Genomic DNA, 17,231 nt, shown 5'->3' with positions numbered 1-17,231 from the left:
ATGCTCCCCAAGCCTCGGATTAGCTGGCCACAAATAGACCAGTTAAGGCTATTATGGAGTCCATGGAGCCACCAACGGCTCACCTCACTTCCCACGGGGGAGAAAGAACTCACCCTAAGCATACAGCGGGCGAGACAATGATATATTGAGTACATGATGCACCTACTAACTTCCTATTTCCGATAAAAGGAGTATAAACATTCAGGTTCCCGCTAATCAAGCTCCACAAGGAATTGCTGATATGCACTTAAACCGCACGTGTATTGCATAGGTTTTTACATCAGCAATTACTGAAGCTATTTTTCTTAAAAGAAAACTACCAACACACATCCAGAAACAAAGCCTAGCAGGTTATGTATCAGAAAGGTACAGTGGTTACATCTCGGTGGTGAAACTCCAGGTGATTTGTTTTATTATTGCTGCTGCTTATCTGCATTTTCTAATTTTCTATGATGTATAGGGATTATTAATATAAAAATTACTTATGTAATGTAAAAAAAAGCATAATCACACAGGAAGAATCAATTCTGTTTCATACACAACTCAGGTATATAGCTGGTCTCTGGGTGTTCAGCTCACAACTCTGCTTTTTAGGACACTTCCTGACTTTACGAACTCTGAAATCTTAGTCCCCTAAACAAGAGGGCAGGGGCCACGATGTAACCTTAGCAGGCATCTAGTAGGATCAAAATAAACACGTTCCAGTACGTTCCATGAAACTAGTGTTCTCTGGACAAGCTATGTAAAAAAAAAAAGGTGAGAAGGGGGTCTGTGAAAGACAGATTTCCTCCCTGCAGGCATATACAGAGCCTCGGTTAGACTGACATTCATTACGAATCTGCAATAGGAGGATAAGTATATTCAGCTATCCCCAAATTTAGTTAGCCATGGAACACTTTTTTCTAGAAAACATCTCAGGGATCAGTGCTCCAGGAATATATTTAGGGAAATGCTAGTCTATCCTTCCAGCGCGTAGTTCTTTGACCTACCACCACAAAGCAGACCAAATGTGCCCTGTCCCTTGTAACGAGGGCAGGCAGCAGGCCCTAGGCAGGGTCCTGTACTGAACAAGGCTCACTGACTCACAGCACTTCTGTCATCAAGCGAACTAGGCCACAGATGAAGTGGCTTAGAGCCTAGAAAACAAATGAAGAATGGTCCAATAAATATTCACAAGCGAACATCAGGTGACAATTTAATTTATTCTGTTTACAGATATCAGTAAGTCATACTATTTTTTTTGTCAGTTTCATTTGGGTTGGACACAAATACATTTAGAGGCATGATGAGAGGAAAAACATCATATATTTTATTAGCTACTATAATACTTGCAGTATCTCTCTCCAACTCATCACCCCCAACAGTATTTATAGCCAGATGCTACTGCAAAAACCCAATGCATTTATAGGAAATGATGCCTAACTGTATACATTTTTTTTAATCCCACTCAAGCTCTGTTGGAAATGTGTAACAGGAAAATATGGACTGAGGGTATGAGTGAGACCTACACAGCAACTAAAAGTTACTGAGTACCGAGTTTCTCTACAAGTGGAAAAAGGCAGTAATGTCCCCTCTTCCTAGGGGACTAAATGTGACCTCTCTTTTATACTCTGCTCAAAATGTCAGGTGGGCAATTAATGTTTAAAACTGCTTGTCATTTTAGTTGTCACCTTGCAGAGGTTAAGTATTGCACTGTATAGCCACATTTCCCAAAGTATGTCCCTTCCTAAGAACACTGGTCCTACAAAGTGCTCTGTCGTGCGGGGCGGCCTGTGGGGTCTCTGGTCCCGCTCCCCACATAAGAAAGCAGGATATGGTGAGGCTGAAAGGGAACACCCACGGAGCCATAGATAGGGGAGTCATACCACTATAGTCTCATTGGAGGCTGGAGTCACACGACCTGCAACCTGCCGTCCGCTTCTCTGCCTGCCAACCAACCGACTAACCAACCAACGCAGCCGCGGCAGTTATATCAGAGGCTACTTGGTTACAGCTGATGGCCAAATAGCCACAGCTGACGGCCATCTACTACCCGAGCCAGCACCTTTCCACTTGAGACCAAGAACCTGGAAACTGCTCTCTGGGACTCTGTCCCCACATGCTCCTTGCAAAAGGAGTTTGGGGATCAAAAAGATTTAGAAAACACGGCAGACTATTATCCACTTCCTAGAGATTCACAATGTACAAAATAATATGGAAAGTTCTAGAAGTCCTTTAAAAAGAAATGCTTAACTATGTTAAACCCAGAGTTTCCCAAGTCAAAATGACCTTAGAATCTCTGTTTTTTGTTTTTAGGTTAACACATTTCACAGAATATATTTTGAGAAATGCTCCTCTATGCTTTGAAAAATTCCTTGCAGAAACAAAAAGCACAGAAAAATTAAGTAATTCCTAAGATCATGTGTTGGTCGACAACAAAGAAGATGGGTAATAAAATCAAAGATCCACATTCTAATTCCACCCCCACATTCTTGCCATAAACTGAGCCTGCTCAATAAGAGGTAGCAATAAATTTTCCATGATTTCCTTCTTTATGGTGTAAAGTGTTAGGCATGCTGATTACATACAGAATTGAACATGGCCCAGACGGGGGCCCACATTTCATGTATAAAAGCCAGATGTTTATACTCTTTTCCTCTTCCGTAACAATCAAATCATTAAACAACCAGTGTTGCTTATCGCATGACTACAAGGTTTTTCAAATAGACTTGTCAGCCCTTTGTTCCTAATAAAAAAAAAAGAGGATGAGAAAACAGAGCTTCTAATTATTTTCAGCAAGAATTACACAGACCAAGAAATCATAAGAGAAAAGCTTTTGACTATATATGCCAAATAATTTTAAAGTATTCAGCAAGGACAAGGAAAGACGGAAATCAATGAGATTACTGGAATGATGTAAACATTTCATCCATTTGCATAATACAATAATTTTTTATTCTCATTTCCAAGGAATTTCATGTGATATTTTGAAACAGAAGATGGAGAAAACAAAACTCTCCTATTGCGGTACTTGGCAAACGCAGTTACCGTCCATACCCTGCAAGGACGTAAACCAGCACTCACACCTCAATAGCAATTCTCGCGAATCGATACTGCAGAGAGGCAGGCGGCCTCAGCAACACTAGGCCCCTCTCCCCGGCTGGCTGGTTGGACAGCATATCCAGCAAGCCTGTCAAACTAACAAACCCCAGGGCTTCTCCACAGCCGACAGCCATAGAAAAATCTCCCTGTGTGACAAAGCCAAGGAGAACTCTGGAGCAGTGAGAAGTCACATCGGGGAGAGGGCCCGACCACAAGCCCAGGGTGGGAGCTTGGTGCTCAGCCATCGTGTGCCCTGCTTCCAGGCCCTCAGACACAGTATGCCCTTGGTTCTGCCTCTTCTCTAGTTTCTTCTTCTCTTTCTGTTTCCGGATCTTGCTCTTGAATGGGTCGCTGTGCTTGGATTCCTGGGGCCCACAGTAGAGCCGATCCTGACTGAGCTGGAGGAAGTCCTCCTTGGCTGGGACACAGATCATGGCGTGCGGCTCTGGGCTGCCCTTCCTGAGCAGGGACAGGCTGACCCACACCAGGGCCCTGGGGAAGCGGTCCAAGAGGGACAGGCAAGCCTCTCTGGTCAGTTCCTGCTGCCCTCCACTGGGAACTTGCCGGGCTGCCCGACTGTCCTCGGAACTGGGCCCACACCACGCTGACAGCTGCTTCAGAGATGCTCTACTCCTACGTGAAGTTGGAGAAACATGTTTGAGGATATTTTGTTCAAGGAGAAAATAATGCACTTAGAAGATTGGGCATGCTAGAGGTAATTTGATTTTTTTATACTCTGTGTGGGAAAGGATCAAAACTTGAATTTTTTTAAAAAAATTAAAATATACATTAATGTATTTTTGTAATCATATTTTTCTTTTTATGCATCTACTATTCTCAGACAGAAGGACTAAAGGTTTAAGAAGTTGAAGGCAGAGAAAAACAAGACAGTGGGATAGCATCTAAGGCTCTAATCACAGTGAGAGGAGCTGATACTTTGATTAGAAAAGAAACTCTCAGGGAGTTATATGAAAAATAAAAAGGAAGGATATGAACTTATGAAGTTACTATACAGAAAAAATAAGTATAAGGAAAGAGGGATAAGCACTTATTAAAAATCAGAGCACTGAATAAAAGGTAACTGACGAGCAAAACCTAATAGCCTGCTGCAGTATTGGGAGTAGAACACATTTTATATGGGAGCCTCTGTGATACGACAATATTACAATGAATCAGCGCCTAATCGGCCACCAGTTCAGATCATTCAAAAGGAACAGGAAGAAATCTAATTCAGTGATTTAAAGCAAAGAATGCTTGCTTGTTCAGAGTCTGCAAACGTTTTGGACCTAAGAATACACTTGTGAGCTGCTTTGTGAGCAAATGAAACAGGTCATAAAAAAAATTTTTTTTAATTAAAAAAAGACTTGGTTTAGGTCCTTATTAGATGACAATATTTCAAATCATTTCATTAGTTAGTATCATGCCCCAAATGAAAAGTGATGTAGCTGTTTCCCTGTGCCTCTAGGAAAGCCCATAAATTCACTTTGCATAAAGGAACAGTGATAACTTTCATATACATCTTATGGCCTGGTCAGCAGTAGAACAGACCACCCAAAACATATGGGGACGTCATGAGCACCTTACCTAAGAACGCAGAGGTGCCTGCGGGCGGCATCCTGGCCTGTTGCCCACTCAGTGCCCATCTGGGCTGGACACTCTGTGTCCATTCGACCTCTGGGTTCACTGCAGGCGTGCAGTGATGTGCCCATTGCATCAGACACTTGATGAGTTTTTTCCGGCGTGGGAGCACAAGGCACCTCGTCTCCTCTCCAGTCGCTCTCCTCACCACTTGGAGAGGAAGCTACAGATGATTCCTCTTGGGCCTGAGCTCTTAATTCCCAGTCTCGAGTCAACTGCTCCCAGGGGCAGCAGAAAGGTGCCAGAGTGCCAAGCTTAACGTAGTTGGGCCGCTTTGCAGGAGGGCGTCTAATGAAAACCAAAGAGGAAAGCCAATTTTGAACAATTTAGCACTGGACAATTAAAATAATCATGGCCACTGTACTATATCTCTATTTTAAAAACATACAAAAAAAGTTTTCTAAGAAATATGATACAGAATAATTATCAACTGTACAGGCCGAAGTTTTTGTTTTCTTCAGTTTTTATTTTAAAAGATAATGCATCTACAATGTAGCCCCATGTAGCTATTGCACAACTCCTGGGAGTGCCATCCCTGAAAGACTACAAGTAAGTGGTGTCCCTGCAGTGTGCAATTATGTCCCTGCACATTTACAGAGTTCTCAGTTCTAAAGGTACAAAAGGTGTGAGGGTGAAGTTGTTCTCTCATGACACAGCTGCCCTCCAGGGAGAGAGGATCAGTATCTCATATGTCCTTCCAGAGACTTTTTATGTACATATAAGCAGACATGTACATATTTCTTTCATTTTTTTACCCATTTTTACACAATGGTAACATACCAGATCCTTTATTTTTTGCCAGACTTTACTTTTTTCACTTAACAAAACATCCTGGAGATCACTTAATATTAATACATCAAGAGATCTCCATTTCTTTTGTAAAAGGCTGCGTATCTTATCCCACCATATGATTATACCCTAGTTTACTGAGATGGTCCTCTACTGCAGGACACTGGTTATTTTCAGATTTTTGCCTCTACGAACAATGCTGTAATGAATAACCTTGAACAGGTGGCAGAAGTATATCCAGAGGATAAATTCCTGGGAGTGGAACTACTAATGCAGAGTATCATTAGCGTTTACAATTTTGACAGATATTTCCAAATTGCCCTCCACAAGGGTGATACCAACTGACCTTTCCAGCAGTGTAAGACGGAGAACCTTTGAGAAATATCATAAGCTAGTGAGGACCAGGGTCTGCTCTGGCACGTACTGACCCCAGCAGGTGGGGAGCAGCCTGGCTGCTGGCCACTCTGGGCTAGAGGACTTCTAGGGAGTCCCAGGCTATGTCCTCAGACTGAAGGTCTCCTCTGGCACAGACCCAGACATCCCTTCCATTTATTTCTCACTATATGCTGTGATATCCTAAGAAGTGCAGCAGCCAAAAAACACTTCCAGGGCACTTGCCTTATCCTGAGACCTTCAACACACTTAAAATATCCAACTTCACTAGTAAGCAAACAAACAGAAAATTACAACAATAACAAGCCATTTTTTTCACCAACCAATTCTGTCAATATTAGAAGACTGGTAATATCATATGTTAGTGAGAATGAGGGAAAATAGGCACCCTCATAACTACAGGTGAAATCCCAAATGAGTACAAACAGCAATCTGTCGATAGAATATCAACCCTTAAGGTGCACTCTAAACCAGAAATCTTATTTGTGGGATTTAGCCTAAGGTTTACACTTTCTTTCCCCTATAGCTCTTCTCAGGGGTCTAGGCGTGGGCAGATGTCCTCCTGATGGCCCAGACCATTTCTCTTCCAGGACCCCAGCTCCCAGCAGCACCTGCCATTAGAAAAACCGCTAGCTCTCCCTCTTCAGCCAGCTCCACCCCCACCCCCACCCCCCACCCCCCGCTATTCACCTGCCACACTATCTTCCCCTCTATCATGACTCTTGTCATTCTCAGTGGCTTCAGCATCTATATATATCATCCCTCTAATAATCTGGCCTACTAGAAACTCCGTGTCCTCATTTCACAACTTTTACTTCACCCTACCTCAACCACCCACTCTCCTGGTCATGCCTTCATTTTGGTCCTTGCTAATAATATCTGCTCCACCTTAAAAATCTCAGTTTCACTCAGAGTGCTGCCCCCTATTTTCCCAGCCCATTTACCTCTCCCCGCAACAATTCCTCAACATTGAACCTCCTATTTATTTGCTCTACCGTTTCCTCACTGCTGACCAGCGTCCTCACATCTCTATCCTCATCAGCATAGATTCCATGGCTCATGAGAGTTCCCTCCCTCACTTATACCCTCAACTCCCTCCACTTGGCAAAGCCCATCCTCGTGACTTTCCACCCTCCACCTACCCCATGCCAGCACCTGATTGGCATGCCGAACACAGCTGGGAAGAACACCCAATACTCCTGAGTGGTCTTACTGCAAACACAACACTCAACTGGTCTTGCTTACATTTCTCCAGTCAATTCTATCTTCTACTCTCCCAGAAAACTGTTTCCATTGATACCCCTCTCCTCAAATCTCCGACAGCCTCTCTCCTTTTCTTATTCCTAGCTTACATCCTTGATTTCTTCAGTGAGAAAATGATCACAATCAGGAGAGTGCTACCGAACCTCTCTACCACTTAATCTATGTTCACATTTCAGTCAGCCTCCCAGCTACTAAAATGAGAGAACTGAGCCTAATCCTATGGAATGTCATACTTTGAAATGCATCAAATATAAGACGGGTTGTTGGATTGATTGAGGGATGAACAGCAAAATGGTGCCCTGGATGTCACCCCCTCCAGAGTGGGGACACTCTAGGATTCTGCTCTTGCAGTTTTAGGCCCTTCCTCCCCTTTCTTAGTTCCCTTCCACCAGCCTGGAAACATGTGCTTCCATCCAGAATATAAGCTCATTTCACAGCGAAGAAAACCATCAACAAAACAAAAAGGCAACCCACTGAATGGGAAAAGATCTTATAAGGGTCAAATATCCAAAATATATAAAAAATTCATACAACTCAACATCAAAAAAACAATCTAATTAAAACATGGACAGAGGACCTGAATAGATATTTCTCCAAAGAGGACATACAGATGGCCAATAGACATATGAAAAGATGCTCAACATCACTAATCAGGGAAACGCAAATCAAAACTACAATGAAATACCACCTCACTCCTGCCAGAATGGCTATTATCAAAAAGACAAATAAGTATTGGCGAGGATGTGCTCTGTTGATGGGTTTGCAAATCGGTGCAGCCACTATGGAAAACAGTATGGAGGTTCTTCAAAAAATTAAAACTAGAACTACCTTATGACCCAGCAATTCCACTTCTGGGCATTTATCCGAAAAAATACAAAATGCTAATTCAAAAAGATAAATGCACCCTAATATTCACTGCAGCATTATTTATAATAGCCAGAAGGTACAGAAGCAACCCAAGTGTCCATCGATAAACAAATGAATAAAGAAGATGTGATATATGGTGATGGAAGGGGAACTGACTCTGGGTGGTGAACACACAGTGTAATTTATGGATGATGTGATACAGAATTGCACAGCTGAAATCTATGTAATTTTACTAACAATTGTCACCCCAATAAATTTAAAAAATAAAATTAAAAAAAAAAAAAAGATGTGATATATATGGAGATATAGATATAGATATATATTTACTATTCAGCCATAAAAAAAGAATGAAATCTTGCCATTTGTGACAACATGGATGGACATGGAGGGTATTATGTTAACTGAAAAAAGGCAGACAGAGAAAGACAAACAGCATATGATTTCATTTATATGTGCAATCTAAAAAACAAAACAAATGAACAAACAAAACCAAACCAAAACAGACTCATAGATATAGAGAACAAACTGATGGCTGCCAGAGGGGAAGGAATCGGGGGGGGGGGGAGGGAAAAAAAGGTGAAGAGGAATAAGAGGTACAAAACTTCAAGTTATAAAATAAATAAGGATGTAATGTACAGCACGGGGAATATAATCAATAATATAACTTTGTACAGTGACTGATGGTTATTAACTTACCGTGGTGAGCACTTCGTTAGATATATAAATGTTGAATAACTATGTTGTACACCTGAAACTAATATAATATTGTATGTTAACTATATTTTAATAAAAAATATAGCTCAACAAGGGCAGAAACAGACTTTGCCTGCCTTCCTCTACTATAGTCCCAGTGCTTAGAAAGGTGTTTGGCACATAATAGGCTCTAAAGAGATGTGCTGAATGAATGAATAAATCAAATATACAACGATGCATATAGAAAACTGTTCACAGAAACACAAAGGGAAAAATCAGAAATTAAGTAAAGAACAACTGATAAATTATAGTACATCCATACTGGAGTCCTATGCAGCCATTCAGTTATATTGTGAGCAAGAGTTGGCTAACTGTGACTCACAGGCCAAACCTGGCCCACTGTCTGCTTTTGTAGGATCCATGAGCTGAGGATGGGTTTTACATTTTTAAATGGTTGAAAACAAACAAAAGAATAGTCTTTTATGGCACATGACAATTTTGTGAAATTCAAATTTGAGAGTCCATTAAATAGAGTGAGACTGGAACACAGCCATGCTCATCCATTTATGTAAGCTCTGTGGCTGCTTTTGTACCACCATGAAAGAGAGACGAAGTTGCCATGGAAACCAAAGGGCTCACAAAGCCAAAATATTTATCATCTGGCCCTTTATAGAAAAAGTTTACAAACACTTGGTGTAGAGTTATATTTATCGATATGGGAAAATTAGCCATAATATATTATTAAATGAAAAACGCAGGTTTCAAAATAGTGTACATATTTTTTTAATTTGTATCTATAAGAAATTTGTATGCATAAAAATGTCTAAAGGGTAAAAAAATAAGCATTATTTGTTTTGGTGTAGAATTAACCCCTGGTCGTTCGCAGAATGTGAAAGAATTTACAAGACTCTACAGGAGTATCCAGAGAAAAGATTTATTGAAAGTTAAAAAGAGAGAGAGAGAGTTCTGTTTGGAACTGGCAGAAGTTTTGCCAAGGCAGTTTGAGAAGGATTGCCACGGAGACAGAGGGGTAAGAGAGAGACACTGGCAAATGGAGTTGTGCCAGGGCAGTCTGATGGGGGACAGCTGCACCAATGAGGAGTGCTGGGGTTCTATATATAAATATATATATATATATATAAACATATATATATATATATATTTATTTTTTTTTTTTTAATTGGGGAAGGGTAACAGGACTTTATTGGGGAACAGTGTGTACTTCCAGGACTTTTTCCAAGTCAAGTTGTTGTCCTTTCAATCTTAGTTGTGGAGGGCGCAGCTCAGCTCCAGGTCCAGTTGCCACTGTTGGTTGCAGGGGGCGCAGCCCATTATCCCTTGCGGGAGTCGAACCAGCAACCTTGTGGTTGAGAGGACGCGCTCCAACCAACTGAGCCATCCAGGAGTTCAGCGGCAGCTCAGCTCAAGGTGCCATGTTCAATCTTTAGTTGCAGGGGGCGCAGCCCACCATCCCTTGCGGGAGTTGAGGAATCGAACCAGCAACCTTGTGGTTGAGAACCCACTGGCCTATGTGGTAATCGAACCGGCAGCCGGCAGCGTTAGGAGCACGGAGCTTCAACCGCCTGAGCCACCGGGTGGCCCCCTATGGTTTTATATTTTTCCATGCAGGATGCTGTAGGGTGCTTGTCAGCTTGCAGAAGGGCTGCTGCTACAATTGTCTCCTTCTGGGAACTGTCCTGTTCCCGTCTATGATGGATGTCAGCTTGCAGGAGGTTGCTGGTGTGATTGGGAACTGTTCTGTTCCCATCTGTGAGGGGTGTTTGTTAGTGTGCAGGGGGTTGCCGTGGCAATTGGGAACTGTTCTGTTCTCACCTATGATGGATGTGAGGTGACTGTCAGCTTGCAGGTGCAGTGCTAACCAGGGGAGTTAGAGCCAAATGGTTAATGTTTAAGCTTGTTCCTGTTATCTCACAAGCTCACTCCCGTTAACTCTTTACTTGTCTCATTATTGTCGATTATATTTAACAAACACATAGGAGACCCTCAGCTACATATTATGGGATGCATAAGGCATAAAATACATGATCGCTGCCCTCAAAGAGCTTGTAAGCTACTAATCCAGGAATATACCCTGTTCATTCACTCACTCATTCATTCATTCATTCACTCATCATTCAACAATTTGAAAGCCAGAAACTGCTTGTCTCTGTGGTTGCAGCAGTGAACAACAAAGAACAATAGTGGAGCTCACAGTCAAGGAACTCCAACATTCAGCTATTCACTCATTCATCAGTCAACAAATAACAGTGCTTAGGCCCACTGTGCAGCAGGCACTGGCTAGATACTGCAGATGCCACAACAAGCAAGAGTGTTTCGTGCTTCTAGGAGCCTACAGTTTAGTAGGAGATACAGGTTTCCCAATGTTAGCATGTACTTCACAGTATAAGGGAAACAAAGCTCCTCATTGGCCACTCCCCCAATGGAAAATAAAAAGAGAAAGAAACAGAGTCCAGATAGATAGATACCAAAATGTAAAGACAGTGCTTATGTGTCTGGTTGGAAGGAATATACCAGTTTTTAAATACATTTATACAGTTATTTTAATACATTTCTATAGTTTCATTAAGATTTCATCAATATGTATTATCTCTATAACCAGTTATAAAAAACACCGTTTTGAGGGGGCAGGGTTGGCAGTGAGAATCTACTAACAAGCATCTGAAACTCATGTCCGCAATTTTGGTGCACACCGTGAGCAGTGTACTCAAATGACCAAGGGAAGAATTTGTAACCCGATGGGCCTATATAAAAGCCAGATATAAGACAATCTGCTGACTTCATTATGTGTTGGTAATGCTGAACTCAAGGAAAAGCCTATGGAAACATTAAATAACAAGAGTTACCAAAGCCATTCCAAACCATATTGACCAATGTGAAAAAGCACTTCTCTTCCTCTTAAGACATTATCAAACTACAGAAGCCAGTTACTTACCGTTTGTACTTTTCAAGAAGATTCTTGGCTTGCTCTTTAGCAAACAGAATCCCAGCAGGGCAGTCTGGAAAATCACCTGGGATGTAAGGAGACCTTTTATACTGAGAATGCATTATAGCCTCTTTCAATCCTCCAACTCTTGCACCTCGATAGATCTAAAGGAAATGTCAAAAAGATCTTGTCAATAACCAGCTTAAAGTGAAATTGCTTAATCGTTTATATGGAGACAATGGGAAACAACCTAAATGCCCATTGAAAAGAGAATGGAGAAATATACTGTGGAGAAATCCTACAATGGGTTACTATACAATAGTAAAAATGAATGAAATACAGCTTCACCAATCAACATGGAAAAATCTCAATGTTGAGTGAATATAGCAAGCTGCAAAAGCATATATACAGTGAAGTATATACAAAGTTTAAAAACATGTCAAATATAGTTATTTTATTTTGGGATATAAGCATGCTTAATAAAGCTATAAAAACATGCATGGTCATGACAAATACCAAAAACAGGAACAGTGATTCTTTTAGAAGGAGGGAGGGAAATGGAATTAGAGAGGGAATCTGTAATGTTTTATCTCTTAAACTGGATAGTGGGTAAACAATAGTACATAGACATTCATTACATCAATATCTATACTTTTTTTATGCTTGAAACATTTCACAATTTTAAAATAAGAATTATTAAAAAATAGTCCCACTCCTAAACAATTAGCTGAATAACCCTTGCACTAGGCATAACCGCTAAAATTAATTATCTGCATGAATCTAACAGTCTTACATGTCTTTTACACTCTCTAGCTTAAAGAAATATTTAAACTAACCAAAAAAAACCCCCAAAAACCCTATATATTAGATGTTAATAAAATACTTAGTTGCAGTTAATAAATAAGAATATGTCAGCACTTAGAAAACAAAAAATGTATTCTATACATCTATAAAAATTAGAAAATTATAAAGATTGTTTTTCTTTCAACTGTAACAAATTTCTTCAAGGAAAACAAAACCCTCAACATTTTGTTGCCACTACTATTCAAAAATCAGGCCACTTTTAATACCTCAAAAATTCACAATATGTCAGCACAAGTCTTATTACTAAAAGCCTGGCTCCGGGGCCTTTATGAAGTATCTTGTATCAGGCCTATAGCTCTAAGGGCACAAAAATAGCACTCAATTTCTAAATTGTGCCTGAAGCTGGAACATTTTCAGCACTTGGTATTTATTAGGAATGTATTTTAAACGCTGCAGCTCTTAGTCGGAGTAAAAAAGTAACCTACCAAAGGAATCCAAAAAGCCATGCCCCAGCCCTTTGGGAGCAGGACATCCCAGCCACTTCCCCAGCCTCGTCGGTCATCACCAGTCACTTTTCCCGGCTGCTGAATCAAAAGTAGAGGTATCTTGGATTCATGGGGACCTAAAACAAGCTGTGACCCGGGCACCAGCAATTCACTTCTCTTCCAGTTTAAATCCTGAAGTGGAAGAAAATAATTCAAGACAAACAACCCTAGTCTTATGGGAGGTTGTACTGGGTCTCCCTATAAGCAGCTTTAGAAAGTTATACACTCTTTTAAAAAGCAAGAAAAAAATGTTCTTAATAAACATGAGCCACTTTAAGTACAAGGTATTTCCTCCTATGACGATTTTCCTCTGTACAAGTGCTTTGGTAGAAAATGCCAAATTATCTTAAATTTGGGCTAAATATACTAGATGATTCAAAGTTGTAAAATAATATACATTCATTCCGCTAATCTCTTATATCAGGATTAATCTTATATTTTGATACTCTGTCCCTACCTTTACTTTGGTTAAGATTTGTTGTCAAAAAGGTACAAACAATTAACAACTTCTCAAGGAGGGGCAAATGCAAAAATACTCTGATACTTGAGAAAATATTTCTTACCAGATCTTAAGGATTTAAAATAGGAGATACTATAAATTATTTGTTAAGTGGACTGTAGGGACTGCAGATACAACATCCTTTCAGACTTTTCTTGCCAGCTGTACAAACAGATGAACAGGTAGAAGAGAGATCTACCACTCGGGTAGTTGAGAAAACTACCCAAGAGACTGCCTCCACGCTACAGAGTCTACCTACCTCATGGGTACTTGTCAGGCCATGACCAAGTTCTGACTCGCCTTTTTCACTTCTGGTTAATTTTCACTAGAATCTACATGTTGGTATTCCAAAATATCTATCTTTTAGCGCCTACTTTTCCTCCTGAGATTAAACCTCTCTCCTTGACATCTGCTCCTGAGAAGTCCCAAGGCCCCTCAAACTCAATTTATCTGAGATGAAACTTCATCTTTCCCACTGCATTCACCCTCCTCCTGTATTCCCCATCTAGCTAAATGATGCCACAATTCTCATAGTTCAGTCCCTCATTCATTCATCCATTCAAGTATTTATTGTTCATTCATTCAAATACCTGAGCATCCGTTATTTGCCAAACATTCTTCCAGACCTTGGGAATATAGCAGTGACAAGTCAGACCTGGCCCTAGCTCTCTTTAAGCTGAGCTCCTAAACCCAAGCTAGACCTTTCGGACCTGATTTACAAGTCTCCTCCTTTCTCACCACCCATCTTCCAATCAACCACTGAGTCTTGTCAATTTTACCCTCCAGGAATGTGTATTAGTCCCAGCCGCTGCACTCCAGCCACACAACCACACTTCAGGCCCCCATCATGTCCTATATCATAGATATTCCCAGGGTCTCTTTTAAGGTCATTCAACCACAAGTCCTCTCTCCAGCTCCTCCTCCCACATCCCCATCCCTAGTCTCATCCACCCTCCAGTGTTGCTGGAGTGAAATCTGGTCATGTCATGACCCAGCTTAAAACCTTCAATGGCGCCCTACATCGTCAGTACAAATCCTTAAAAATGCCCCAAGGTCTTCTTGGTCCCTGTTTCTCTTCAGTTTCATCTCCTTCCCCCACCCTTGACTCAAAGCTACTACTCGGGAGATTCTGAAACACATCATCCTATTTTGGGCCTGGGCACTTGCACATACTGTTCTCACTTCTGGCAATCCTTTCTCCACTGCAGCCCTGGCCGCAAGAGTCTGGTTATTTCTAACCACCCACCTAAGAGTCAGCTCAAAAACCTGCTCCTCCATCCAGGAGCTTTCCCTAATTTCTATAGTCTGTGCTTAGTACCCCTTCTTTGGGCTTCCTTTGTCCCCCGTACTTCTTTGACCATATCCTAATGTACCCCATCTTCTAATACAATACCTGGTCCTGATAGGAGCGCAACCATTGTGAAATTAAAGACAGGAGAATAGTAAATAAAGACAGACAGAACACTCTAGGGAAAAAAACAATAAAAGAAAAACATGTATTTAAACAATGAGATTATCATTTCAAGAAAAAGGTCTTTGTATTAACTTCCTCTAGGGATTCTTCTTCTCTAAGAACAGGGAAAAAAACCATACTATGTATCATAAGTAAGGGACCAATAAATTGTTTGAAAATAAAAGGAAGTCTATGGGATTCTATAAAGTATGAAGTAACTTTTATGGTCTCTCGAGTGATGAATTTCAACCTGTCTTCATCACTTTATCAATAATCCTTACACCATTAGTTACCTGATCCGAGATTTTATTCTCTGTGACACTCTTAGAGATAGCTTGGTTCCAAATAAAGCTATGCGTACACTCCACAGGCACACCCTCCAGAAGCAGCTGTCTAACTTTCTCATTATCTAAGAAGGAAAAGAAATAGCCTTCAAACCACATCCTTTAGATCAATTAAGTCAAACTCTAAACGTTGTCAGTTGACCTTTTGCTACAAGAAAATATTTTATAGGCACTTACTTTACTTCTCTAGAAGAATTTACTGGACTAGATATTAAGTTATTCTTATAGTTGGCTTCATAATCAGTGAAATAGCAAAGGTCCCTAAACTTATTTTTTGACATTTTAGTGTAGAAGATGCAAATATCACATAAAATTGTCTTTAAATAACTGTACCTAATTTCACATTTAAGATAATCAAATTCTAGAAACCACCGCAAAGGCAAAAAATTTCTTGATAATATGCAATGGCAGCACAGGCCATATGTTAACTATTGGCTTCAGGGCCTTTATATCATTCCTGGCCTAATGGTGGTGAGACAACAGATACCATCCTTTTCTTCAGTCGTATTATTTAAAGTCTCTGATAACCCTTTTTTATTAAACTGAATATTTACTCCTTTCTATAAAACAAATTTTTTTCATTCCTTTAAAATAAGCCACACCATGCCAAATACTCCTCAAGTGGGAAAGGAAAAGGAACTTTTCAGTTATAAACATACATTGATGAGAAACTTCCTACATGTAGTAATTTAATCACTAGGAGATAAATCTGCCAAATCTTATTTTGTTGGACTGAAGAACTAAAAAAAAAAAAAAAAAAAAAAAAAGTCAGACATTTCATGAGTTTTGATTATGGTCCTAAAAGGCCAACATAGAAAGGTTAGTCAAACACATGTACTTGCATGGGTCTGATGTCTGGAAAAAAAATAAGTTGGAAGTGACTGGGCCATAATATGACAGATTTCAGAGGAGAACAAAATGGAAAAAAATTTAACTGATGAAAAGATCTGAGATGAAAGCTCCTTAAAAGCAGCAACTGCTTCTGGTACACTGCTCGTCCTCATGGAGATAACCACCAACAGAGTCTACAGTAATAGTGCTATGTGCTGCGAGTTCACATAGCCTGACTAGGAGCAAACAGGCTCCATCTCAAAGAGCCTGTCTACCCAAAACACTTCCCTGTGGAGCGCTGCCATGGATTTGACAGACAGAACTGGGATTTTATTCGGACTTGGCTGCAGACAAAAGAGATGGTTGATACTTAGGGTGTGAAGGCACAGGAAAGCCCGACCTCATCTTCAAATATTCTAAAAAATAATAATAAATAGATATAACAAAGTAGATGGTATGTCCAGACAATGGAATATTATTCAAAAAGAGAAATGAGCTATCAAGCTATGAAAAGACATGGAGGAAACTTAAATGCATATTACCAAGTGAAAGAAGCCAATGTGAAAAGCTACATACTGTATGATCCCAACTATATGACATTCTGGGAAAAGGCAAAACTATGGAGACAGTAAAAGAATCAGAGGTTGGGGGGGAGAGGGATAAACAGGTGGAGCACAGCAGACTCGGGACAGTGAAACTATTCTGTATGACGCTATAATGACAGCATGTCATGGAGAATGTCACTGTATAATGGTAGATGCATGTCAACATACATTTGTCCAAACCTATAGAACATATAACACCAAGAGTGAACCCTAATGTAAACTATGGACTTTGGGTGATAATGATGTGTCAATGTAGGTTCATGGATTGTAGCACATGTACTATCTGGTGCAAGATGTTGACAGTGAGGGAGGCTGTGCTTGTGTGGGGGCAGGGGTATATGGGAACTTTCTGTACTTTCTATTCAATTTTGCTATGAACCTAAAAACTGTTTTAAAATATAAAGTCTATTTAAAACAAAGTAAAATATGTCTGAAGGCAAAGGGGAAGGTCCTTTTTAGGTCAACAGTCTTCACTGAGTGAG

At 40.4% G+C, this 17,231-nt stretch overlaps 1 protein-coding gene across 2 annotated transcripts in view; it reads right to left on the bottom strand.

Annotated features, from left to right (window-relative positions):
• Window positions 1–2,032: 2,032 nt before the first annotated feature.
• POP1 (POP1 homolog, ribonuclease P/MRP subunit) overlaps window positions 2,033–17,231 on the bottom strand; it is a 38,143-nt gene continuing 22,944 nt past the window's right edge. For both annotated transcript variants that reach the window (XM_033126514.1, XM_033126515.1), the window contains 5 exons: window positions 15,263–15,378; window positions 12,958–13,149; window positions 11,678–11,832; window positions 4,666–5,007; window positions 2,033–3,714 (listed from right to left, as the gene is read on the bottom strand). In XM_033126514.1, the coding sequence (XP_032982405.1) occupies window positions 3,060–3,714; window positions 4,666–5,007; window positions 11,678–11,832; window positions 12,958–13,149; window positions 15,263–15,378 (1,460 nt within the window). In that variant the 3' untranslated portion in view covers window positions 2,033–3,059. The remainder of the gene's footprint in view (window positions 3,715–4,665; window positions 5,008–11,677; window positions 11,833–12,957; window positions 13,150–15,262; window positions 15,379–17,231) is intronic.

Source organism: Rhinolophus ferrumequinum, chromosome 14 (genome assembly GCF_004115265.2).
Source record: "Rhinolophus ferrumequinum isolate MPI-CBG mRhiFer1 chromosome 14, mRhiFer1_v1.p, whole genome shotgun sequence".
Taxonomy (NCBI): Eukaryota; Metazoa; Chordata; class Mammalia; order Chiroptera; family Rhinolophidae; genus Rhinolophus; species Rhinolophus ferrumequinum.
Note: the sequence above shows the minus strand (reverse complement) of the source record. Positions and strands in the feature narration are given on the sequence as shown.